The sequence below is a fragment of the Myodes glareolus genome, chromosome 8, assembly GCF_982192425.1.
Source record: "Myodes glareolus chromosome 8, mMyoGla1.1, whole genome shotgun sequence".
Lineage (NCBI taxonomy): Eukaryota > Metazoa > Chordata > Mammalia > Rodentia > Cricetidae > Myodes > Myodes glareolus.
In genome coordinates this window covers 43,806,455-43,832,125 of record NC_142033.1, presented here as the reverse complement: position 1 = coordinate 43,832,125, position 25,671 = coordinate 43,806,455, and the positions used below count along the sequence as shown (strand labels likewise).

The 25,671-nt window shown below is 38.8% G+C and overlaps 1 protein-coding gene across 1 annotated transcript in view; it reads right to left on the bottom strand.

Annotated features, from left to right (window-relative positions):
* The window catches only part of LOC146893847 (uncharacterized), a 32,544-nt gene extending 7,338 nt beyond the window's left edge, over positions 1–25,206 (bottom strand). Inside the window, exons 1-3 of the mRNA XM_087909029.1 lie at positions 24,977–25,206; positions 23,279–23,680; positions 4,103–4,234 (exon numbers count right to left, since the gene is read on the bottom strand). Of these exons, the coding sequence (XP_087765155.1) occupies positions 4,103–4,234; positions 23,279–23,355 (209 nt within the window). The 5' untranslated portion in view covers positions 23,356–23,680; positions 24,977–25,206. The remainder of the gene's footprint in view (positions 1–4,102; positions 4,235–23,278; positions 23,681–24,976) is intronic.
* Between the last annotated feature and the right edge of the window lie 465 nt (positions 25,207–25,671).

Genomic DNA, 25,671 nt, shown 5'->3' with positions numbered 1-25,671 from the left:
AGAAGCTAAATAAGAAGATGAACCTGATGAAGATTATTTAGCTATCCGCGAGGAGGTAGGAAATAGACAAGAGTCCCAGGTAACCTCGGGTGCATGGGGGGGGGGGGTGGGAGGGTTGTTGGAAGGGGAAAGGGTTAGAGAGAAGGGAGTAGGGGAGGAATGGGGAAAGATGGGGGACTGGGATGGGGGGAGGGAGGAAGGATGGATATGGGATCAGGCAAGTATATACCTCAACTAAGGGAATCATTTTAGGGTTTACAAGAGACTTGATTATAAAGGGGATCCCAGGTCCAAGGAGAGATCCCCCAGATGGTTCTCTGGACAGAGGAGAGGGTGCCTGAACCGGCCTTGGCCCACAACCATACTGATGAATATTTTGCATATCACCATAGAACCCTCATCTGGCGATGGATGGAGATGGAGGCAGAGACCCACGTTAAAACACTGGACCTAGCTCCTTAGGTCCAAATGAGAGGCAGAAGGAAAGAGAACATGAGCAAAGAAGGCAAGGGCAGAGGAAACCTTCATCCGATGTTGGATGGCGATACAGACGGAGACCCATATTGGAGCACCGGACTGAGCACTCCACGGTCCAAATGAGGAGCACAAGAATGAAGAAAATAAAAAAAGTAATCAGGACTGTGATGGATGCGAGCACCCACTGATACAAGGGGACTGATATAATGAGAGTTCACCAAGGCCTGTTGGACTGGGACTGAACGAGGACGTGATCCAACCAGATTCTCTGAATGTGGCTGGCCCGGAGCCTTTCTGAAAAGCCATTGACAATGACACTGGGACTTGCTTCCTCTGCATATACTGGATTTTGGCGATCCAGTCTGTTTGGACTCTCACCTTCCCTGGACCTGGAGGGAGGGGGGAGGAACTTGAACTTCCCACAGGGCAGGAAACCCTGACTGCTCTAGGGGATGGAGAGGGAGGAGGAGAGGGAGTGGGGGGAGTGGGAGGGTGTTAGGAGGAGGGGCTGAAATGGAAACTTTTATAATTTAATTAAAAAAAAAGAAAAAAAAAACAAAATCTAAAACTCCAAAAAAAAAAAGCAACACTCCCATCTTAGTGTAGATAGATGCAAGGCCAATGGACTTGGAGCTGGGTGATTTAGCTTTCAGTCCTAGTCTTCATTAAATGTATGTGGTTGTGGGAGGTGGAGAAGTGACCCAGTGGTTTAGAGTGAGTTCAGCTCTTGATGACCTAAGCTCAGTTCCCCACACTCTCATCAGGGAGCTTGCAACTGCCTGTAACTCTAGGTCTGGGGACTCATACAGCCGCCTTCTTCTGACTTCCACGGTACAGACACACACATACACAATAAAACATAAAATTAAAATCTTAGAAAAAGATAACCATTTGAAAAAATATTAAAGTATGTGATTATTTTTTTAAATGACTCCCTGGTCTTTTACTATTTTATATATGAAAAAAATGAATTGTGTTATACAATAATCCTATTACATGGCAGATATTTAGTAAGTTATTGACTAACATGGAAGATTCCACGGAACCTATGTATTGGGTTTTTCTCAGTGTCTATTGTTCTTAGTAGAAAGGATGTGCTACCATGGTCAGGGAACTGGTACAGATTTCAGATCAGTTTTCAATCTTCATCTTCATCTAACAGTCTGCTTGACAAACACATGTATAAGATCCTGTCATTTTCAATAAAGAAACGAGTCTATAATTAAATGTTGTTCACACTTGGGTGACCCAAAGTTCATACTGAAAAGACAAGTTGAAATGGTGAGTGAATGATGTGACACAAGTCTGAGCAAGTGACTTCATGAAAATATACAGTGCAATGTGGCTGTCAGTCAAAGCAGCATCTTAAGGGCAGTCGACATTAGAAGATGGTGCCTGACTTTTCTGCTCATCCCTTGCAGTGACTGCTGTTGCAGAACAATAAACACCATTTTAATATCAAGGAGATATGATAATTCAGAAGTTGTTGGATATAAGTGGTACTTTAGTCCGAGGATATTGGAATATATTGGAAAGCAATATCATTTAATCCAAAATTCACAAAATTTATCAAATGTCAGTCATAAAGTTTTATTTCTTTTATCCTCCAACATTTCTTTTTACATTATAGCGAGGATAATTTTGCACATCTAGGATACACAGAAATGATCAATGGGTATGTTTCTTGTCTCAAGGTAAAATGGCAAGTGTTTGAATTTCTGATGGATCATTTCTACAAAGTCTTAATTATATTCCATAATAATAATAATATGATGATGATGATGTCAGGTATTTATTTGTTACTGCTCTGATCCTCACAATTCTGTCTATGAGGGAGTCTTCAGAGATTAAATGAAGAGGAGGTGACCCTCCCCTAGACTGTGTGGCACCAATCAACAAGTGTCCCAATATAAAGATGTCAGAGGAGAGAACATCTAGATCTTCTTCTTGCTGAAAAAGTACATGCATCTTTCCTGATGTGGGAGCACATAGACTCCTCCTCCACCAACTTTGGTTGACGTAAAACTCTAGCTTCATTCCAGGAAGCCTGCAGGCTCTCGGCACCAGAGTGGGAGTAGTGAGGAACCTAGCACTTGAGGTTGATCAGTTACCCAATTCCCATTCTCTGAGACAGGCTGATAGCCCTTATTGAATAATCGACTGCCTAATGTGTGAAAAATCTAAGAAATCCTGGATATGCATTCTACCTGATAGAATAGCTTTATGATCTTTTCTCTATCCTGTAACTATTGCAGTGTTACATATTGAACATAACCCTTAGAATTGGCTAGAACTGTCTTATTTGACACAATCACATTTGGATTATTATTTCCTAGTTGGAAAAAAAGTGTTACACATAACATGTGTGATATTTACATGGTATTCACTGCAGTTCTGCAAAATCAACCAGTCTGGTTGTAGTCACCTACAATCCCAGCACTAGGGAGTCTAAGATAGGGGAAATACTGCAAATTAAAGGTTCTTATGAACTTTATAGTGAGTACCAGGCACACGAAGTTTATCTAGTGAGACTCAAAGATATCAAGAAATAAATCATAAAAATGTATAGCATACTATTTTCTACACTAATATTACAAAAATCAGAAACAGTTAACAAGGTGTAAATGTTTTAATCATTAACTTAAAAAAGTAGATCTTTAGACTAAACCTCAGGGTAGATTCTAAATATTTAGTATGTTGTTGTTGTTTTTAAGTGATGAAGGATCTTTACCCCCTATTGGCAGATATAAATAATTTTTCAGGCAAGTCTAGCAGTGAAAACTGGAGCTTCTCCTTCAGTGCACATGTGCTGAGGTGTTCCGTTTCCCAGCTTTATAATTAGAGATTAATTCACGGCAATTTTCAACATTGACAAAATTTAGCTCACTTAAGATATGACAGCCATCATCTCTTATTTTATTAAACATGCTCTAGAGCAGGTGGTCATAGAGATAAGAATTAAAATCTGAAAGACTAAAGATGATTATAAAATCTCTTCCTTAGAAAAATGATGGGCTTCCCACAGCCTAGTTCTCCAAAATTAAGTCAGCATTGGTCCAAGTGGCAGCCATTGCTACCTGATGTGTCACACAAGCATTTATGTCCACAGAAAAGAGGTCCAATTTCAGTTATTGCTGAAGAGTTCAAAGTGTCTAATTCTTGAGATTGAGGAACATTTGGCTAACTGTGCTCCAAAACTCATGTATTCTCACATTATTTGTTCATTTTGTTCTTTTTAAATGTGTCTTGACCTATATAAATTTGTTTCACCACACACATTCCTCAATGTGTCAGTGATTTCCTGTGGGTGGCAGAGATATTTTCCCATGAATTTAAAAAAAATGTTATCAAATAAATAAATAAACAAACATTTCTCAATGGAGAGCTGTCAAGGAAATCATGGTGTTGTTTTCACTGATGATTATTTCCTGTGCTGACCATTCATCAAGAAAACTAACCAGTCCACGTTTGGTGACTTTAATTTTCTCTGTCAACATTCAGAGATTATGAAAGTCCTTCTCTTTGTCTCTAAGGAAACAAGCAAGAAGTGGGCTCATCAAAGGAAAATTCTTAAGAAATAACACTTGGGTCTCCCACTTTTTAATATCTGAATTATTTCTCTCACCTCATTTGTGATGCTCTAGGCTGTCCTGGTGGTTTTCCAAGAATGTTTCTAATGCAAATGACCCTCAAGTGGATAGTTTTAAATGCAGAAATGTTCTGGCATTTCTTCTGAGTGTCATGACTCCTATTTTCTCTGTAAAACAAAGGCATAGCATTATAAAGAAGGGCACCCACTTCACTAATTCAGTCCTCCACTAATTTCAGAACAAAGAGATCCGAGTTGCTCAGTGATGTTCCTTGATCCCTGTAGGAAAAAATATGGCCTAACAGAACTACTCCTTGGTAATAGACGAGCTAGGACGGAGGACATGTGCTGTCAGGGATAATTAAACATGAGCAAGAAGGGAGGGCAAACTGCAGAATGCATTAATAAAAGCAACTGAACAAGAAAGACAGAGAAAAGAAACTATTTGACACCAGAAAAGAATATAAACAGAATATAAACTTTCTGGTTCCTGCTCCTAAGAGTAAAGGAGTATTCTCTGCATTTTCTACCCTGATAGTGCATATGATTCCACTGTAACAGATATGCCAAAGTACTCCTAGGACCATTATTTGCCTAGTTTGTGCTGTATGCCTAGTACTATGGAGGGTAAGTATTAAGCATAGAACAGAATACAAACATTTTCAAACATCTTTTGTGTTGGCAAAATAGAAAATCGCTGCACAACTGATTATTATACCAAAAATACATTGTAGAAATTATACCCTTCCTTTGTACTATGGAAGGGTATAATTTGAATGGAACAGGTCATAAGGGCAAATGGTTACTGACTATGGAAGATCTCTTAGAGTAATAATGTGTCAGCCTAGACCTAAAGGATAATAGGAAACTGAGTAGTCAAAGAAACAGAATCAGTTGAAAATATACTAAGAAAAATAAGAGCTGCCTAAGTCCTCAAGATAAATAATTTCAGTTATTAATAACCTGAGGAAATCTAATATATTACCAAGTGAAACAGGTAAGAAAGAATGAAAGCTTTTTATAATGTGTTTAAGAACTTTAAAGTTTTTTAAAGTAGGAGCGGTTAAATAATGCATTTTAAAAAGAGGGCTGTAGCTTTATGATTCATATCATATAGAATGAACTGAATCTATTTCATCACTTTGTGAGATGATTGGAGGGTATAGTGCATTAAGTTACCCAGGCTGTGTGCAAAGGCCTTAATGAAACATGACATTGATTCTTATTTAGAGTCAGTTCACATTCCTTAGCTATAATAGTGTGTGTGTGTGTGTGTGTGTGTGTGTGTGTGTGAATATACTACTACAAAAACCTGATACTTTTTCTAGCAAGCATTTTAACTAAAGGATACTCCCCTGTAGTTTATCAATTTAATATAATATGAATAGATGTTTATCAGTTGGTCATACTCATGGAAATATACATTTGTATTGGGGTTTTATTAAAATATGGATGCAAAGGAGGTAGATTTGAAATGAGACCAAAGATTGATTTCTCACAGCTAGCTGAATTCAAGGTCATTTCGTCAGACTGTTCAAAGTTCATTTCTAATGATCCATCTCACTGTTGTCTAGTCACATCTGCACTTGACTCCAGAATAAACAAAAAAGCAAGTTTTCACAGTACATTATCAGTTGGTGAATGGTCAACCTTTTATAAATTTTATGTAGCATTTTCCATATATACCAATTTTAAATTGTTGGGGTGCATCACTGTGATGTACATAAATTTGTAATTTGACTCTCAACTTGATTTTTCTTAGGTGACTTTTCAGATTAAAAAGTAGTATTTGGTTCTGTTTATATTGCTGAATTAATCTTTTTATTATAAGTTGATATAAGAAAGGTCTGAGAATAATAATATGCCCTCAGATTGATAATGCAGTAAATAGTTAAGCCACAGGAGACCATGACAGAAAAATTACAACTATAGCCGAAAGAATTTTAATAACCAGGGAATGGTGCCGAAAGTCTCTTCCTGTAGAGGGGTGCAGCCCACCCTCGGTCTCCATGGTGTATTTAACCTCGCGCCATCCCCAATACAGCTTCACCTTAGAAAAGCCCGACAGTCTTCCTTCTCAGTGCCTGCGCTCATGCAGCTGCGCTCCTCCAGAGTAAATCACATCAGCAGGATGATTGATGGTGCCCTCAATTTATAATTCCCAGTCTCAACTGAGGTCTTGACACCCCTTAAGATCTCGATGCATTGTTCAATCACCCTGCCCTTGACACCTCTAGATGTCTGTTCCTTCCTGGTCTCCATTCTCCTGAGTGGATGGCCTTCACGGAGCAAGACTGTAGATTCTAACAGTAAAGAGTTGGCATGCATTTCTTGGCGCTACTGTGCCTTAGTGCCTTAGGAGTAAAACAGACACAACACTAACGCGCATCTCGTAAAAGTTCTATAAGTAGTAAATGAGTCATTCCATGTAAACAATCATGCCAACCATCAATAAACCATCAATAAAAATTGCCAGTATTCAAATTTTATTTCATTATTAAATAGAAGCCACTGACTTAAAAGTCCCTTAGCTCCCAACTCAACATCAAAGAATTTGTTGTCTTTATCTTTCAGTCTTTGGTTCCTATATGCAACTTTTTTCCTGTAGCATATAGGAATTCGTCTCTCCACACATGCTCTGGGGCAGGAGTTGGCAATCTATGACCCACGGACCTACTGCCATCTGTTTTGACAAGTTCATGAACTAACAACAATTCTGTTTTATGACACATCTAAGATGTATAAGATTCAATGTACGTAAAGTGTTATTGAAATGCAATCACATTCACATTCATTCCCTTCTGTGCTGTCATATTACATATTGCTGATTTTTTGTTGTTTTTGAGACAGTATTTAAGCCAAAAATAATCTCAAACTTTCAATCCTCCTGCATCAGTCTCCTGAGTACTAGGACTATAAATGATCACCACTATGCACCACACTGACGGATTGCCTAGGAATGTCCAGAACTGTTGTATTAATAATATTTAGTTATATGGCCCATTAGGCAAAAAGCAGTCTCATTATTCTCATTATTCTTTGAGAGTCCATTCATTCCAATCAAAGTTCAATGACAATCTATTAGATCATTCTAATAAATATTCAAGCACACCCCAATTTTTCCAATAAAAAAAAAGAAGTGCTCCCCCAGTTATGGACATGCATATAATCCCAGAAGTGAGAAGGCATAGCAGAAGGTTCTCTGCAAATAATGTAAACCTGAGGTACGTGGTAAGTTCCAAACCAGTGAGGGCTATGAAACAAGATTCTCTCTCAAAAGAAAGAGGGGGGGGAGGGAAGGAGGGAAAGAGGGAGGGAGAAAGGAAGGAAAGAAGGAAGGAAGGGAGGAAGGGAGGGAGGGAGGGAGAAAGGAAGGAAAGGAAGAAGGAAAAATACAATTTAAAACGTGCATTCTATTACAACCTTTCATTGTTGTGCCCTTCAGAATCACAAGTCTCAAAGTAGCTCACACACATGCATACATACACATGCAAGTTTGCAAAAAAACTAATCAGAGTTAAAAAAATGAAGGAAGGATAATATATCTTATTATTATTATCATCATCATCAATATTATCATTGTTATTATTATACTTAAAAAAGCCAGCCAAGTCAAAAAGATTACCTATGTGTAAATGCAATTGAACCTTTGGAAAAAAACCATCAGATGAAACAAATAATTTTAGCAGGGTGGAAAAATTCAGAATAAATATGCGCCAACTTTCTCTTGAATGCCAATAATGAAAAATCAGCTGAAAATGATTAAAAATAGGGTGACTTATTGTAGAGGGCCAGTTTTGAATTGCATAGAAACTCTGTGCAAGGGAGACTTGAGGTAGCATTCTTGCTGATAGACTTGGCAAACCAAGTTGGGAGGAGGCAAACCTCTCCCATCAGTAGAGTGCCTTGCCAATGGTCAGTCCTTGAGAACACAGAAGTGCACTGTAGTTCAAAAGCTCTGATTAGGCTGTGGTTTGTCTTCTGATGAGGTGTTTTTACATATTATATTATAACAAGAGTTCTTCCTATAACATCAAGCTTTTTGTTTAGATTAGCTATGGCACGAAGCTCTCGAAATTAGTCGCAACCAAGTGACTAGCCTTTGCAACTATTTTCATATATTATGGGAACCTAGTTTGAATCATGATTTGAGTATTATAAAAAGAGTACTTACTGGCTTTGCAATAAAGTATGCAGTTGTATCTCCTACTCTGCATCCCCTGTGTCCTGATTTCTGCGGCACTACCTAGGATCATCCATAACTGAGGAGGTTGGGGAAGGGTTCCCAACAACTTATAACAGTACTGAAAATGTAAAATGATTGGAGGTAAATCTGGCAATAGAGGTGTTAAGATCTAACACTGTCAGGAGAGACAGAATGATTTGTACATATAAGACTCCAGATGGATTCATAGAGCCCTTGTGAAAAGAAAATCAAGGTTGAAAGTGCACGGTTAATGCTACCCATACAGCATTAACAAACAGTGATGAATCAATCCAGAGAACTTCCTGGACAACCTGTCGAGTCAAAACAGCAAACTCTAGGTTCAGTAACTATCTCTGTCTGAGAGAGAGAGAGAGAGAGAGAGAGAGAGAGAGAGAGAGAGAGAGAGAGAGAGAGAGAGAGGAAGAAAGTGGAAGAGAGAAGGAGGGAGGGAGGGAAGAAGAGATGAAGATATAATTGAGGAAGTCATATCACAACAGCATCTGACCTCTTTACATGCCCATAGGGATATCTAGTGCACACATGTGTATGTAACAAAACACACACACACAAAACATAAACACACATTTATATGTATCTGTGTATGATAAATTAGACATATTTTTCAAGCAAACTATGAAACATATCACATTCAACTGATCTGTTTATTCAACCAAGAGGCATGTGATTCATTAACTAGTTCTGAACTCATATGAAAATTTATGGTACTAGGAACAAAAACTTTGAAAAACAAGAAAAAAATCTGGAGGACTCATAATATGCAGTCTCAGACCTAATAGAAAGGTACAGTAATCAAAGTACTAGGGCAACTATACCCAGATTAATGGGGAAGGATGGAGTGTGGGGATCCTTACAAGGGGATGCAGGAAATTTGCATACACTCTTAAGCAAATCATTCTTGAATTTATTAGTACCACTTGTTTCTAGCAATTGTACTACATTTTGTCAGTAAAAAACAGCACGTTTTAGCAGAGGGAAAAAATTAGGGAAATATGGTCAATAAACACTGCTTATTGGTTATTTATATTAAAACAAAAGCTCAAGGCCTCCCTAGGGGACAAAGAGGGAGGAGGAGAGGGAGGGGGGGAGTGGGAGGGCGTTGGGAGGAGGGGCGTAAATGGAAACTTTTTATAATTTAATAAAATAAAAAAAAGAGAAGATAAAAGAGAAGAAATATTTGGTTAGCTTGCAAATACACATCAAGGATGCAGCAGGGCCTCATTTCTGTGCTTTGAGATTTGAAAGCTAAAGACGTTGTATGAAATACAGTCCCCTTACTCTATGATTTTACAATAGACTGGGAGATAGGAACTAACATACGTGGAATAATAAATAAGAGTGTGAAGCAATCTATAATCGGGGGTAAAAGTGCCTACTGACGTCACACAAATGTGATCCACTGCTTATTAAGCCTATTTGGAGTTTAGGTAAGTCTAGTGAATGCTAATGTGTGCAAGTCACCATGCCAAATGCATTGATTATTCTTCTTTAACTTCTTCAGAAGATCTGAACCCTTTATTATTATAATTCACATTGTATGCATAGTTTGGAAAGACTGAAAATTCTTCATCTCAACAAAAACCACTTAATATTTATGGACCTAAGCTAAGCTACCTCTGGAAGTCAAATCTCATGGTTTTGCCATGTTTTCTGAGGAAGACTTCAAGAAAAAAACAAAAAAACAAAAATGTCTATAGGAGAAATGACTGAATATAGCGAGGGGGTGTGAATGAATGGTGTGGAGAACAGGAGTGCAAAGGGTTTTTCCAAAAGAAAGAGAATGAATCATAGTGTATATGTTTACTTGAGCTCTTTTTACAATCTTTGAAAAATTCATATATGTATATAACACACCCTCGTCATATCCACCTCTTCCTCCCTCTCCCAAGCTCACCCACCCCTTCTGCAACAAACCTCCATACCATTTTTTATAGCTCACAGAATCCATTTAGTCCCATATGTGGACAGGTGTCGAATAATTCACTGGGGCATGGACAAGCTTGCAATTGCTCATCCCCACCAAAGAAAAGTGACTCCCATGGAAACCATCAACTAACAGTAGCTCCTCAACTAGAGATGGATCATTGAAAGCCTCTTCTCGTTCTAGAATTTTTAACTGGCTTGATCCTATGCAGGTTTTCTGAAGGTAACTACAGCTGCTGATAGGCACAAAAGAGTAAGGACAACCTAAGATTTAAGCAAAAAATATACTACAAGAGAAATTGTTGTAACTGTTTAAGGTTATGCTACAGAGTCATTGTAAGGAAAAAAAATAGCTTGGTATTGACACAGAAATAGACTCATAGATCAATGGGCCCAGATATAGTTCCGTACAACTAGAGCTACCTTGATCTTTGACAAAGATGCCAAAAATAGACATTAGAAAAAAGACAGCATCTTCAACAATGCTTGCTGGAAACCTGGATTTCAACATGGAAGAATTGAAACTAGATCCTTACTGTTAACCTTGTATAAAACTAACCCGAAAATGGGTCAAAGATCTCAACATAGGAGCTAATACCCTAAAACTTCTAGACACACAATCAGAGAGTGCACTTCAATTTATAGGCATAGGTGCAAACTTGCTAAACAATACTCTGGTAGCAAAAGAAATAAAATCTTCAACTGACAACTGGGTTTTCCTGAAAGTTCTAATACAGTAAAAGAAACTATCAATTGAGGAGGCAGTTAACTAAATAGGAGAATATCTTTACCAGCAATGAATCCTACAAAGGATTAGTGTCTGAATATTCAAATAACTGAAATAAACTGAACCCCAAGAAGATAAACAGCCCTATTAAATATAATAATTTGTATACCTTAATTACAAAAATAAATGCCAAGAGATTGTTTTAAAAAATAGTCAACATCTCTAGCCATCATGGAGATGTAGCTTAACACTGCTTTGAGAGTCCATCTCACTAAAGTTTGATCATCATCAGGATGACAAATAGCAAAGGCTGGTGTGGGTGTGGGGGAAAGAATTGCTGCCTGCTGCACTGATAGCAGGGCAAATTAGTGCGGGTCCTTTGGAAATCCGCCTAGGGCTTTTCAAAAAGAACCTAGAAATTCAACTTCCAGATCTTCAGCACTCTGCTGTGTAGTTTAGCATTTATCTCCCAATAGCAATCCTCGAAAATAATTACAGCATTTTTCTTAATTAGTTCAGAGAATTTATGTGACTTATCTAAAGACACATTGTAAAGTTTAGTCACAAATTAAACATATTTAAGTATTTAGTAATATATATTTGAATAATATATATTATTATTGCCTTCTAGACTCAATTAGATATTACACACACACACATGAACACACATACACACACACATATACACACACGGGGCGGTGAAGTGGATGCACACTTTATTTGTCTGAGAATAATTTTGTGGACCTGTAGAATGTTCACATACCAATATGAAGTACTACGTGTGAGACATGGCTAGATCAAATTACAGATTTGTATTGTGGGTAAAATGTATACAACATGTTTCATAATTTAAAAAAGCAAAATGGAATGTAAATACATTATTGATAATTTCCCACAGGTCATTTGTTTAAAAGATATTTGAATATACTGAGTTAATGTATTAGGCCTGATTTTTATCTCTTCATTACATTTTATAGTAACCACCAGAAAAAATTTAAATTACATATGCACATTATACCCATGACTCATTGGATATTTATTCTAGTTTTAATGAAGACCATTCACATTTTTATCCTTTCATATGCTCTGCCTGAATTCTCACCCTCCTACACTGGGGATTAGCATGCAGCCTCTAAAAATCCAAGTTCTCTTGTCGTTCTTATAGTGTCTCATGATGTTTTGCTAGACATTTAATACCTCATTTCACAGTCTTTGTTCTTATTCTACTTCCCTAGATATGCTTTATTATTTTATTTATTTAAATAATTTTTTCCATACCAGCCAGTTTCCCCTCCCTCCTCTCCTCCCCTCCCCTTTCTCATCTATCGCCTCGTCAGGCACTTTTTCTCCATCTCCATTCCGAAAGGGACAGACCTCCAATGGTTTGCACAAAGCATGGCACTTCAAGTTGAGGCAGAACTGAGCTCCTCCCCTTATGTCGGGTGCAGGGTCAGGTAATCTACAATGGAGAACAGGTTATCAAAAGCCAGCTACGCTACAGGGAGACATACTGCTCTCACTATTAGAAGTCTTACTACGAGACAATGCACATGATTGTCACACACATGCAAAAGGCCTAGGCTGGTCCCAGCAGGCTTCCTGACTGTTGTTCCAGCATCCATGAGGTCCTGAAAGCTCAGGTCAGCTGTCTCTGTGGTCCCCCCATCATGATCTGCCCTCCCCTGACCCCCACTTTGTTGGTATAATCTCTCCTCCCTGTTTTCCACAGGACTGTCAGAGCTCAGTGCAGAAGTCTCAGTCTTTTGTGAATGAATTTATCAGAAATTAGTCTCATCACCTGGAAGACCCTGGATGACTGCACTAAGACAAGAAATATGTCAGATCCCATAGAAATAAGATGAGTTAGAGATAGTGGTAGTAATGGGCTAATTTGGGGAGTATACTGACTGGCAGGCTGCTACTAAATGAGGTACAAGCAAGAACATCAAAAGAACTTACAACATAAAAGACCAGATAAGACAGGATGCTCAGTGTTGACCGAGGTTTTTATCCCGCTGGTCCCACAGTCATTCAGTCCCAAAGAAATACACAGAAGTCTACATTAATTATAAATGGGCTGGCCTAGTCGCTCAGGCTTCTTATTAACTCTTATAACTTATATTAGCCCAAATTCTTGTCTGTGTTAGCCTCATGGCTTAGTACCTTTTTTGGCGAGGCAGACACATCTTATTTCATCTGTGGCTATGTTTCAACTGCAGACTCAGCTTTCTTCTTCCCAGAATTCTCCTGTTCTCCTCACCTCACCTCCACTTCCTGCCTGGTAATTCTGCCTATACTTCCTGCCTGGCTACTGGCCAATCAGTGTTTTATTATAATACAATTGACAGGGTACAGACCATTGTCCCAAAGCACTTCCCCCCTTTTACAAAAAAAAAAAAAAGAACTCTGAATCCAATCTCCTTTAGTTAGCTTTTCTCCTGACTATTATCCATAACAACTTGTAACCAACATTCTAAACAAAGGGAAGCTCTGTGGGACAGAAAAGGATTACAGATACACAACAGGACAGATTCAGACATAAAGGACCTCTAAATGAGACACGATGTGTATTTTTAAAAATGTACATAGGTTTGGGACAAAAAGAAAAAGAGAAAGAGTATAGTTAGAATAAAAGGTTAATGGTTTATAAAAAACAAAGTCTTTAAAGAAACAATACAGATAGTTGTAGATTAAAAGAATAAAGATAATAAAATAAATATTAAAAAGTAATAGAGTAAGAAAAATCACATAAAGATGGAATATACAAAGAGAGTCTGGATTATGAATATTATTGTGCTAGATTTGAATTTTTTTACTGTGAATAAGCTAAGTACAGAGAGACATTTTATTGTATGGGTTGCTAAGCTAAACCAGCATAGATATTTTAAAGATTTCTTGACTTCAAAATATGGGTCTAAGGATATGTTGCTTTGAAAAGAGGTTCTTCTTTTGTTTCCACAGAGGATGAGAACCTGTGTAATCCTTCCAGACTAATGAGATTTGACGGACCAAGAACCCCTGAAAGGTTGCCCATGAACACCCCCAAAAAATTACTTTGCCCAACAAAAAGTAGGAAGCAGTTTGAACTGCGCCCAAATTCTCAAATATTGTTTGTAAATGTTTCCTTACATTTAAAGAGGGATGTCCTATAGGGATGGATACTTTCCATTGGTACGGATCTTGCTTTACTGATACAAAATTAAGGTCAATTTTGTTAAACTGTGTATATATATTTCTGGTCTTGATTAAGGTATTGTGTGTGTAGCTCATTTAAAAATTTAATGTATAATTAAGAAATATAGGTTAATAGGGAGTCATCTATAATAGTGAAGCTCATAGTCATGTTAGTTAGGTTTTCTAGATATATAGAGATATATTTTTGTTAGATAGATAATCTTCAAATCTTGCAAAGACCTTCAGAATATGGCATTTAAAATGTTTTAATAGATTGGAGGAGGGGTGAGTTTTCTCCTGGCCCGAGGACTTCGGCTAGGAGGAATTCAGACTTTCCCCGCCCCCCTCAACCTTCTGGTCGCCCTGCAGTGGTGGCTACACCCTGCGGAGCTCTCCCGAATCCCATCCCAGCCTTCATCCAGGTACACCTTCCTCTCTTCCCCCCTTCCCCCTGGGGCCACAAGATCTCCCCAGAGCAGCTCCCTTGCACGCTGGGCCAGGGCTGTGAGTGCAACCAGACAGGAGGGAGTGTCTGTGTTTCAATAGACTGCCTGAGGAAAGGTAGACCTTCTGTCAGTGAAGTCCCTGCCCAACAAGGGAACCTGACCTGGTACCAGAAGATCCAATATAGAGCAGCTGAAGGAAGAGATGGGCAGACGCCAAGGCAAGAACTCCTCCAACAATCTAAAAAACAACATGAAATCTCCAGATCCCAAAGACCCTACAATAGAAGGACTTGAACCTCTTAATTCAGAAGAATTGGAAAAAATGCCTTGATGAAAGCAATAGAGTCCCTTAAACGGGATATGAATAATTCCCTTAAAGAACTGGATGAGAAGTACAGCAAAAGGATTGAAGAAATGAGTAAAGAAATGGATGAGAAGTATAACAAAAAGTTTGAAGAAATGAGTAAATCCGTGAATGATACACTGGGAAACCAAGAAAAAACAATCAAACAGGTAATGGAAACAGTTCAAGAATTGAAAACTGAAATGGAGGCAATGAAGAAAACACAAAACGAGGGCCAGCTGGATATGGAAAATCTAGGTAAACGAACAGAGACTACAGAATCAAGCATAACCAATAGGATACAAGAGATGGAAGAACGAATCTCAGAGTCTGAAGATACCATAGAGAAAATAAATGCTCAGATCAAAGAAAACAGCAAATCCAACAAATTCTCATCACAAAACATTCAAGAAATCTGGGACACAATAAAAAAACCAAATCTAAGAAAAATAGGGATTGAAGTAGGAGAAGAACTGCAGATCAAAGGCCCAGAAAATATATTCAACAAAATTATAGAAGAAAACTTTCCCAACCTAAAGAATGATATTCCTATGAAGGTTCAAGAAGTATACAGAACACCGAATAGACTTGATCAAAAAAAAAATCCCCTCACCATATAATAATCAAAACACAAAACATACAGATTAAAGAATATTAAGAGCTGCAAAGGAAAAAGGTCAAGTAACTTATAAAGGTAAACCTATCAGACTTACACCAGACTGCTCTATGGAAACCATGAAAGCCAGAAGGTCCTGGATAGAGGTACTGCAGAAACTAAGAGACCATGGATGCAAACCCAGACTACTAGACCTAGCCAAGCTATCATTCACTATCAATGGAGAAAACAAAATATTCCAGGATAAGAACAAATTTAAACAATTCGTAGCCACAAACCCAGCATTACAGAAAGTAATAGAAGGAAAATCACAACCCAAGGAATCCAACATTGCCAACACTACCTGCAATAACTCAGACATCTAGCGACCCTTCACGAGCTTAACTCAAAGAAGGGACACATACAAACTCTATTAAACAAACAAACAAAAAGTAATAATAACCGGAGTCAACAACCACTGCTCATTAATATCACTTAATATTAATGGACTCAATTCACCTATAAAAAGGCACAGACTAAGAGATTGGATACGAAAACAGGATCCAACATTCTGCTGTTTATAAGAAACACACCTCAACCACAAAGACAGACATCTACTCAGAGTAAAGGGTTGGGAAAAGATTTTTCAAGCAAACGGTCCTAAGAAACAAGCAGGTGTAGCCATTCTAATTTCCAACAAAATTGACTTCAAACTAAAATCAATCAGAAGAGATGGAGATGGACATTTTATACTCATAACAGGAACAATTCATCAGGAGGAAGTCTCAATCCTGAATATCTATGCCCCTAATATAAAGCCTCCTACTTATGTAAAAGAAACACTTCAAGAACTCAAGGCAGTCATCAATCCACAGACACTAATAGTAGGAGACTTCAACACTCCTCTCTCACCAATGGACAGGTCATTCAGACAGAAACCTAGCAGAGAAATAAGAGAATTATTGGAGGTATTGAATCAAATGGACTTAACAGATATCTATAGAACATTCCACCCAAATAGGAAAGAATATACCTTCTTCTCTGCAGCTCATGGAACCTTCTCAAAAATTGACCACATACTGGGTAACAAAGCAAACTTACACAGATCCAAAAAATTATTAGTAACCACCTGTGTCTTGTCAGACCACCATGGATTAAAGTTAGAATTCAACAACAGTGCTACCCCAGGAAGCCAACAAATTCATGGAAGCTGAACAGTCAACTACTGAATCACCCCTGGGTCAAGAAAGAAATAAAGAAAGAAATTAAAGTCTTCCTTGAATTTAATGAAAATAAAGACACAACATACTGAAACCTATGGGACACTATGAAAGCAGTGCTAAGAGGAAAGTTCATAGCACTAAGTGCCCAATTAAAGAAAACGGAGAAAGCACACATTGGACACTTAACAGCACACTTGAAAGCTCTAGAAAAAAAAGAAGCTGATACACCCAAGAGGTCTAGAAGACTGGAAATAATCAAACTGAGGGCTGAAATCAACAAAATAGAAACACAGAAAACAATTCAAAGAATCAATGAAGCAAAAAGCTGGTTCTTGGAGAAAATTAACAAGATTGACAAACCCCTATCCAAACTAATCAAACGGCAGAGAGAGAACTTGCAAATTAATAGGATCAGAAATGAAAAGGGAGACATAACCACAGACACAGAGGAAATTCAGAGAATCATTAGATCTTACTACAAAAGTTTATATGCCACAAAGTTGGAAAATGTAAAAGAAATGGACATTTTTTTAGATAAGTACCATATACCAAAGTTGAACCAAGACCAGGTGAACAATCTAAATAGACCTGTTAGTCGTGAAGAACTAGAAGCTGTTATCAAAAATCTCCCTACCAAAAAAAGCCCAGGACCAGATGGTTTCAATGCAGAATTCTACCAGAACTTCCAGGAAGAGCTAATACCTATACTCCTTAATGTATTCCACAATATAGAAAAAGAAAAGTCACTGCCAAACTCCTTTTATGAAGCTACAGTCACCCTAATACCAAAACCACACAAAGACACAACCAAGAAAGAGAATTACAGGCCAATCTCACTCATGAACATCGATGCGAAAATTCTCAATAAAATACTGGCAAACCGAATCCAAGAACACATTAGAAAAATTATCCATTATGATCAAGTAGGCTTCATCCCAGAGATGCAGGGATGGTTCAACATACGCAAATCTATCAATGTAATCCATCATATAAATAAACTGAAAGAAAAAAACCATATGATCATTTCATTGGATGCTGAAAAAGCGTTTGACAAAATTGAACACCCATTTATGATAAAGTTGTTGGAGAGACTGGGGATACAAGGATCATACCTAAATATAATAAAAGCAATATACAGCAAGCCGACAGCTAACATCAAATTGAATGGAGAGAAACTCAAAGCTATTCCACTAAAATCAGGAACACGACAAGGCTGTCCACTCTCTCCATACCTCTTCAATATAGTGCTTGAAGTTCTAGCAAAGCAATAAGACAACATAAGGGGATCAAGGGGATTAGAATTGGAAAGGATGAAGTTAAACTTTCGTTATTTGCTGACGATATGATAGTGTACATAAACGACCCCAAAAACTCTACCAAAGAACTCCTACAGTTGGTAAACACCTTTAGTAATGTGGCAGAATACAAGATCAACTCCAAAAAATCGGTTGCCCTCCTATACACAAAGGACAAAGAAGCAGAGAGGGAAATCAGAGAAACATCACCTTTCATGATAGCCACAAATAGCATAAAATATCTTGGGGTAACTCTAACCAAGGAAGTGAAAGACCTATTTGACAAGAACTTTAAGTCCTTGAAGAAAAAAATTGAGGAGGATAACAGAAAATGGAAAGACGTCCCCTGTTCTTGGATTGGGAGAATCAACATAGTAAAAATGGCAATTCTACCAAAAGCAATCTATAGATTCAATGCAATCCCCATCAAAATCCCATCAAACTTCTTCACAGACCTTGAGGGAACAATAATCAAGTTTATATGGAAAAACAAAAACCCAAGATAGCCAAAACAATCGTGTACAATAAAGCAACTTCTGGAGTCATTACCATCCCTGACTTCAAACTCTATTACAGAGCAACAGTACTACAAAAGCATTTGTTCAACTATGTTCATAGCAGCACTATTTGTAATAGCCAGAACCTGGAAACAACCTAGGTTCCCCTCAATAGAAGAATGGTTAAAAAAGGTGTGGAACATATACACATTAGAGTTTTACTCAGCGGTAAAAAACAACGACATCTTGAATTTTGCATGCAAATGGATGGAAATAGAAAACGCTTTACTGAGTGAGGTAAGTCAGACCCAAAAAGAGGAACACAGTATGTATTCACTCATAAGTGGATTCTAACCATAATTAAAGGTCTTTGAGCCTATTATTCGTGATCCTAGAGAAGCTAAATAAAAAGATGAACCTGATGAAGATTATTTAGCTATCCGCCAGGAGGTAGGAAATAGACAAGAGTCCCAGGTAACCTCGGGTGCATAGGGGGGTGGAAGGGCTGTTGGAAGGGGAGAGGATTACAGAGAAGGGAGTAAGAGAGGAATGGGGAAAGCTCGGTGGACCGGGATGGGGGGGAGAGAGGAAGGATGAATATGGGATCAGGGAAGAATGTATTTCAACTAAGGGAGTCATTTTAGGGTTTACAGGAGACTTGATTATATATGGGATCCCAGGTCCAAGGAGAGATCCCCAGATTGTTCTCTGGACAGAGGAGAGGGTGCCTGAACTGGCCTTGGCCCATAACCATACTGATGAATATTTTGCTTATCACCATAGATCCTTCATCTGGCGATGGATGGAGATAGAGACAGAGACCCACATTGGAGCACCGGACTGAACCCCCCAAGGTCCAAATGAGGAGCAGAAGGAGGAAGAAAATGAAAAAGTAAATCAGGACTGCGAGGGATGCAATCATCCACTGATACAAGGGGACTGATCTAATGAGCATTCACCAAGGCCAGTTGGACTGGGACTGAACGAGGACGTGATCCAACCAGATTCTCTGAATGTGACCAGATTCTCTGAATGTGGCTGGCCCGGAGTCTTTCTGAAAAGCCATTGACAATGACACTGGGACTTGTTTCCTCTGCATATACTGGATTTTGGGGATCCAGTCTGTTTGGTTACTCACCTTCCTGGACCTGGTGGGAGGGTGGAGGAACTTGAACTTCCCACAGGGCAGGAAACCCTGACTGCCCTTAGGGACGAAGAGGGAGGAGGAGAGGGAGTGGGGGGAGTGGGAGGGTGTTGGGAGGAGGGGCAGAAATGGAAACTTTTATAATTTAATAAAATTACTTTTTCAAAAAAAACAACAAAAAAAATGTTTTAATAATTTAGGACTTTTCAAGACAATGAGACACATCTTTTTTTGGAAGCACCAAGCTACTTCTGGAGGAAGATGGGCACCAAAGTGGCTCCTTATGCCATTGATTAGCTATTTGGGCAAGAAACTGCTCTTGCCTGGACTTCTTAAAGGTATTCTGTGTGAGCTATACATATGGGACCCACGCAAAGATGACTGTTAAACTTGCCTAAAGGGGAGACTCTTCTTTGAGGTTCCTGTTTCATGAAAGAGTCTGCAGACATTCTACAGGACACAGAATAAAGTGATTGAAAACTGCCAATACAGGCAGAACTGTCTTTAAAAATCCTACTTCATGGGAAAGTCTGATGGAAACTATGTGCCTCTGGGCTGAACATTGGATGCCCCAACAATACATAAGAATTTTGGTGACTGTCCAGGCAGTGAGATGCCTCTGTCAATTCAAGAGTTTTGGAAGTTGCTTACAAGGTACTTCCTGTTTATTTAGGTAATATTATATCCTTCTGCAGTCTTTGATGGAGTTGAAGAATTGATAGTTATAGTTTTCCTTGGTTATGATAAAAGATAAAGTAGATATAAAAATTGTAATTATAATTCTTGCTTGATACCCATTTTGTTATATGTAATTTTACTATGTTAAAGTTAAAGCCTTCCCTTTTATTTAAACAGAAAAGAGGAGGTGAAGTAGGATTTCCCACTGTATGTCATGAATACCATTGGTTAATAAAAAACTGGCTTGGCCTGATAGGGTTGAACAGAGCTAAGTGGGCAAAACTACACTGAATACTGGGAGAAGGAAGGCAGAGTCAGAGGAGAAGCCATGTAGCCCTACTGAAGCCAGACAGAACTTTACCAAGTAAGCCACAGTTACATGACGATACACAGATTAATAGAAATGGGTTAAATTAATATGTAAGAATTAGCCAATAAGAAGCTAGAGCTAATGGGCCAAGCAGTGATTTAATTAATACAGTTTCTGTGTGGTTATTTTGGGGCTGAGCAGCCAGGAACAAAACAAGCTACAACAGCTCAGGGTGAATTCTAAACATTAGAACTCAAGACTTTTGTTTCAGAGAACAGATTTTATTCAGTAAAAGGTGTGACCTCCTGACTCCTAATATACAACCTGAACATTGATCCAGGTGTCTTCCAGACACCTACCTTTGTTTTCTGTGGGTGTCAGGTAGAAGATAGAGCTGTGGCTGCCATGACCTTTGTAGATGACTATCCAAGCCCAGCAAAACTCTGGACTTCAATGTCTCAACACTGAGAAGGGTAGATGGTAGAACTTTCAATCACTTAACTTTCTTTTTTTTTTCTTTTTATTGTTTGATATCAAACACAGGGCCCTGAGGGTGGCTGGCAAGTGCTCTGTCACTGAGATATATGCCCAGCTCTGCTTCCTGTATTATAAAAGTGGAGCGAACTCAGTCCATGAAGTAATAGAGAAATCATCACTAAGAGGATTGTGTCGGGCCACAGCTGCTCATTTCAGCATCTTCTGTAAGTCCACTGGGTTAGTTCATTGTCCTTCCTTAAATGGGGACAAAAAGAAAAGTGGAAGACTCTAAAGTCACAATACCTAACTAAGTAGAGTAGATGATGATCACCTATGAGATCTCTACTCCAAAGTGACTTGATCCCTTTCAGTGAGCTCATTCTGCATGGGCATGCTTTCTGCCTCTTTTGCCTGCACAACAAAAATGAAAATCTAATCATATTTTCTATCTCAAGTCTTTGAGATAGATATTTAAACTCTTACAGAATTTGCATTTACACTTCATACCATGTCCTTTCTTGTGAAATCCTTCCTCATTTCCAACTCCATACACCAGTCTTTCCTTACAAAGCCGTTTTTACTTTGCACTTGAGCCTGTAGTTGCAGAGTCTTTTCAACGCTTCTATGGTGGCAGGACCAGAAATGTTATCTCCACCTCTAAGACTGTAGCAGTTCTCTCTCCTGGAAAGTTAGAGGACCATTGATTTTATCTCATTAATCAAGAAGCTCACAGACAGGCAGAACCTTCCAAAAATGGATCTGTAGCCTCGGGGGGTAATAAGCTTTCCATCATTGGAGGCTCTCGAGCAGGTGCTATGAGACAACCTCCTCATTCACTGACCAAATATTTAATGAGTCCCAACTTTGTGCCTGGGGTAGGGCACTGATGGCAGAAAATGAGTAAGGCAGGCAGTCTTTGAGTCGCAGCACTGCAGGCTAAAAGAGGAGACAAACACAGAAGAAAACCAGGTTTGTTTTTCTCTTTTCCTTACCACTTTTATTAGTAGAGCACAATCCACAGAGATGAGAGAGAGATTCATCCTCATGTTCAGATAAAAGTTACAAGTCTTTGGATCTTAAAGTCTTCTTGTTTTTCTAATTAACATAACATAGTATTTGAACTCTTCATCAAAGAAGAATTTCTTTAGGTCAAGTATCAAACAAATATGCTGTAAAAATGTTTGGAAAAATCAAACCTTATCGAGTCCAGCTTTTGCCAAGTAGACTGTAAGGATCATCTAAGCCAGAAATGGTACTTTTGGTTTTCTCCCTCACCTAAAACTCATCCAACCCTAGTCAATAAAAACACTTCCAGTAAATGAAATAGTTTCCTCAGATCTCTAAGAGACAATAGACCATTCTTATAAAATACAAATGAACTTTCTGCAATAGAAAAGTCACATTCACTGGAGATCTTCTGCAGATTCGAGGTATCAGGATCTGGCCAACTGAGGGGCTAACTGGATATGTGCATCCTCCTGATTTTATACCTCCTGTGGGAGTGGGGGATGGTTCATCCTGAAACCTCAAAGCTGGAAGTGTGGGATGATAGAACAGGTGGTACAAGATTTTTTTGAACTTTCCCATTTATGAATTTTAGGACCTCAGGGGACAGCATCTCACCAAGCAACTCTTGCAAGATGCAAAGAAAAAAGACCACCCAAACACTCAGAGTCCCATTACGTAATTCTGGAGTTCCTTTCCAAAAGGTTTGTTGGCATGAATTAGATAAGCATAAAGAAGGGGCTTGCAAGATGGACTCACTAAAAAGTCAACGTGCTTGCTAGAAGAGAGCTAACCCCACAAATTTTTCCTCTGAATTCCACAAGCATCATTGCCACAGCAATGACACTAAATAAAGATACTTAAGGGAGAAAGAAGTAGAGAGCATACAGGAAAAGTTCTCAGGAATATATTGCATTATTGACCTTTCTAAAACAAGCTAATCTCACACACACACACACACACACAGAGAGAGAGAGAGAGAGAGAGAGAGAGAGAGAGAGAGAGAGAGAAAGAGAGAGAGAGAGAGAGAGAGAGGGAGAGAGAGAGAGAGAGAGAGAGAGAGAGAGAGATCTCACACACACACACACACACAGAGAGAGAGAGAGAGAGAGAGAGAGAGAGAGAGAGAGAGAGAATTTGCTACACATACCTCTGTCTGTGCAGGTGTTGTGAGCTTCCTATGTAACCTTTGCAGGCCTGAGGAGTAGGTGTCATCAGCATCCGCATTTTATAGAGAGCAAAACAGGTTAGCAAAAGGCTAACTCTTCAGCATCATGTGGTTGATGATGATGGCACCAGGAATCCAGACGAGAATCTAAACAACTATGAATGGAATCAAGAAGAAGTACATAGACATATGGTCTCCACCAGGATGGCAGTCTCCACCAAGATGTTTTCCACCACGATAGCATCTCTTTACAGCATGGTCTCCAACAGTGTGGTCTTCACCATGATGGTCAACACCTCCAAGATGGTCTCCACCAGCATGCTCTTTGCCAGCATAATCTTCACCAGAAGCCTCCGGAACAAGTATGAAGCATGCAAATGTATCCTTGTTGAGTCAGAGATAATAGCAATGAGTTTCAGGAATTACATTTTAGTTATGTGTCCCCCATAACTCATGGATGTTGAAGTGTGCAAATGACTCCACTCCCCAAAGGCATTAATTGGTTAAAGTAACTGTCCCAGTCCTCTATGAAAAATATGATCTAAAGAAAGAACATGAGCTTTTGTTCCCTCTGAATTAGATTGCTCAGAGCTTCGAAACTGTTGAACTGTCAGAGTTGAAATCTAACTGCTGTGTGCCCCAGAGCTGGTCTCATTAATGTTGGAGCTCCCATTGTCACCTCCCATTGCTGGCACCCTGAAGCATCCTATACCAAGGAAAGACTTTTTGAGCTGACGTGACTGACAGCATTATGATGAAATGAAAGAAGTAATATCCACAGAACAAGACTCCAATTCTGCCATGCACTAGCTGAAAAAAAAATTAGATGAATCATTTAAAATTTTCTGAGTCTCAGTTTAGTCATTTGTGTAATGGTAATAATTCTTAATACACAGTGAGGTCTTAACAAAATGTGGATTAAAATTTATAACAAATTATCCAGATTAATGCTTTATGCTTTAGAGACGCTCAACGAATAGTGACAAGGAATTTTGCAAAGAACCCAGAAACTCCCATTGTTCACTTTGTTTCTGGATGCTAGACAGAGAACCTCTGAAGGCTAGTGTTAAGTGCCAGCTTGACAGATCTAGAATCACTTGGGAAATGAACCCTGAGCATGCCTGTGGAGGGTTATCTGGATTGCATGAATAAATGTGGAACAAAGTATCTTAACTGTTAGTGTAATCACTGCCTGGGCAGGGAATGCTAGACTATAAAATGAAGAAAGCTAGCTGATCTCTGCTTTGCATTCACCTCTCTTTCTCTACCTCTGACTCCAGACATCTATGGACAGTTGCTTCAAGCCCCTGTCACCATTATTTCTTTAGCATGGTGAACTCTCACTTGAACTGTGAGATTAAATCAACAATTCTCAACCTGGAGGTCATGACCTCCTTGAGGGTCAAAAGATTTTTTTCACGGGGGGTCACTGTCAGATACCCTGCTTATAAGATATTTCTGTGATGATTCATAACTGTAGCAAAATTACAGTTATGAAGAAGCAATGAAAATAATGTTATGGGTGGGGAAGGCACTACATCACAAGGAACTATATTAAAGCACTAGGAAGGTTGAAAACCACTGGATTAAACCAAACACTTTCTCCTTTAAGCTGCTTTTGCCCAGGTGTTTTAGCACAGCAACAGGAAAAAAAGCAAAGACACTTGGCTTTGTACTTACCCAGAGTCAGTGTGTCCTGACTTTGTCTGCCGCTAGATGTGTGACTTTGGGCAAGTTGTTCAAGCTCTGTGGCATCTAACAGTTTGTTTCTGTGACAGAAAACATGTATCGGCTCCTTTGGGATGTTTTAAGAATGAGAAATGAATTTTGCAACATCCTTGGTACATGCATCTGTTGTTTTTTTTCTCTTGTTTTAAAGTCAGATCACTTCCTTTAAGCACAACCTCAGACAGCAGTTGTTCTAACATCAGTATTAAAATATTTCAATTTATTATAAATTCCTCTCACATCAGTGATGTGATATCTTAGAATAATTTACTTGCTGGAAGAAAAATATTCCCCAGAGACTAGATTCTAAACAGTTCTGACAAACTGTTTTATCAGCTGTTCACCCAAGAAGTTATTTGGTCAAAACCCATTCCCTTAGGGACCATCCAGCTCAAGTTGCTTCTTCACCAAGTAAGACGCTGGTAGCCCGGGGAGGTGACAGAGGTGACACAATAGAAAATCCAGCCACAAGGAAGAGGAAAGAGTTGGAGGAGATTTTTGAACAAGGCCATTTTAAACATCAGAATTGTTCCTTCTAGAGGCATCTGAGGGCAGCGCAATGCTGAACCTGGCTGTCACAGCTGCCAGGGTAGGAAACACTCAGTCACTCTCCGTTTCACAAAAGACAGGGACTCTGGGCCTAATCG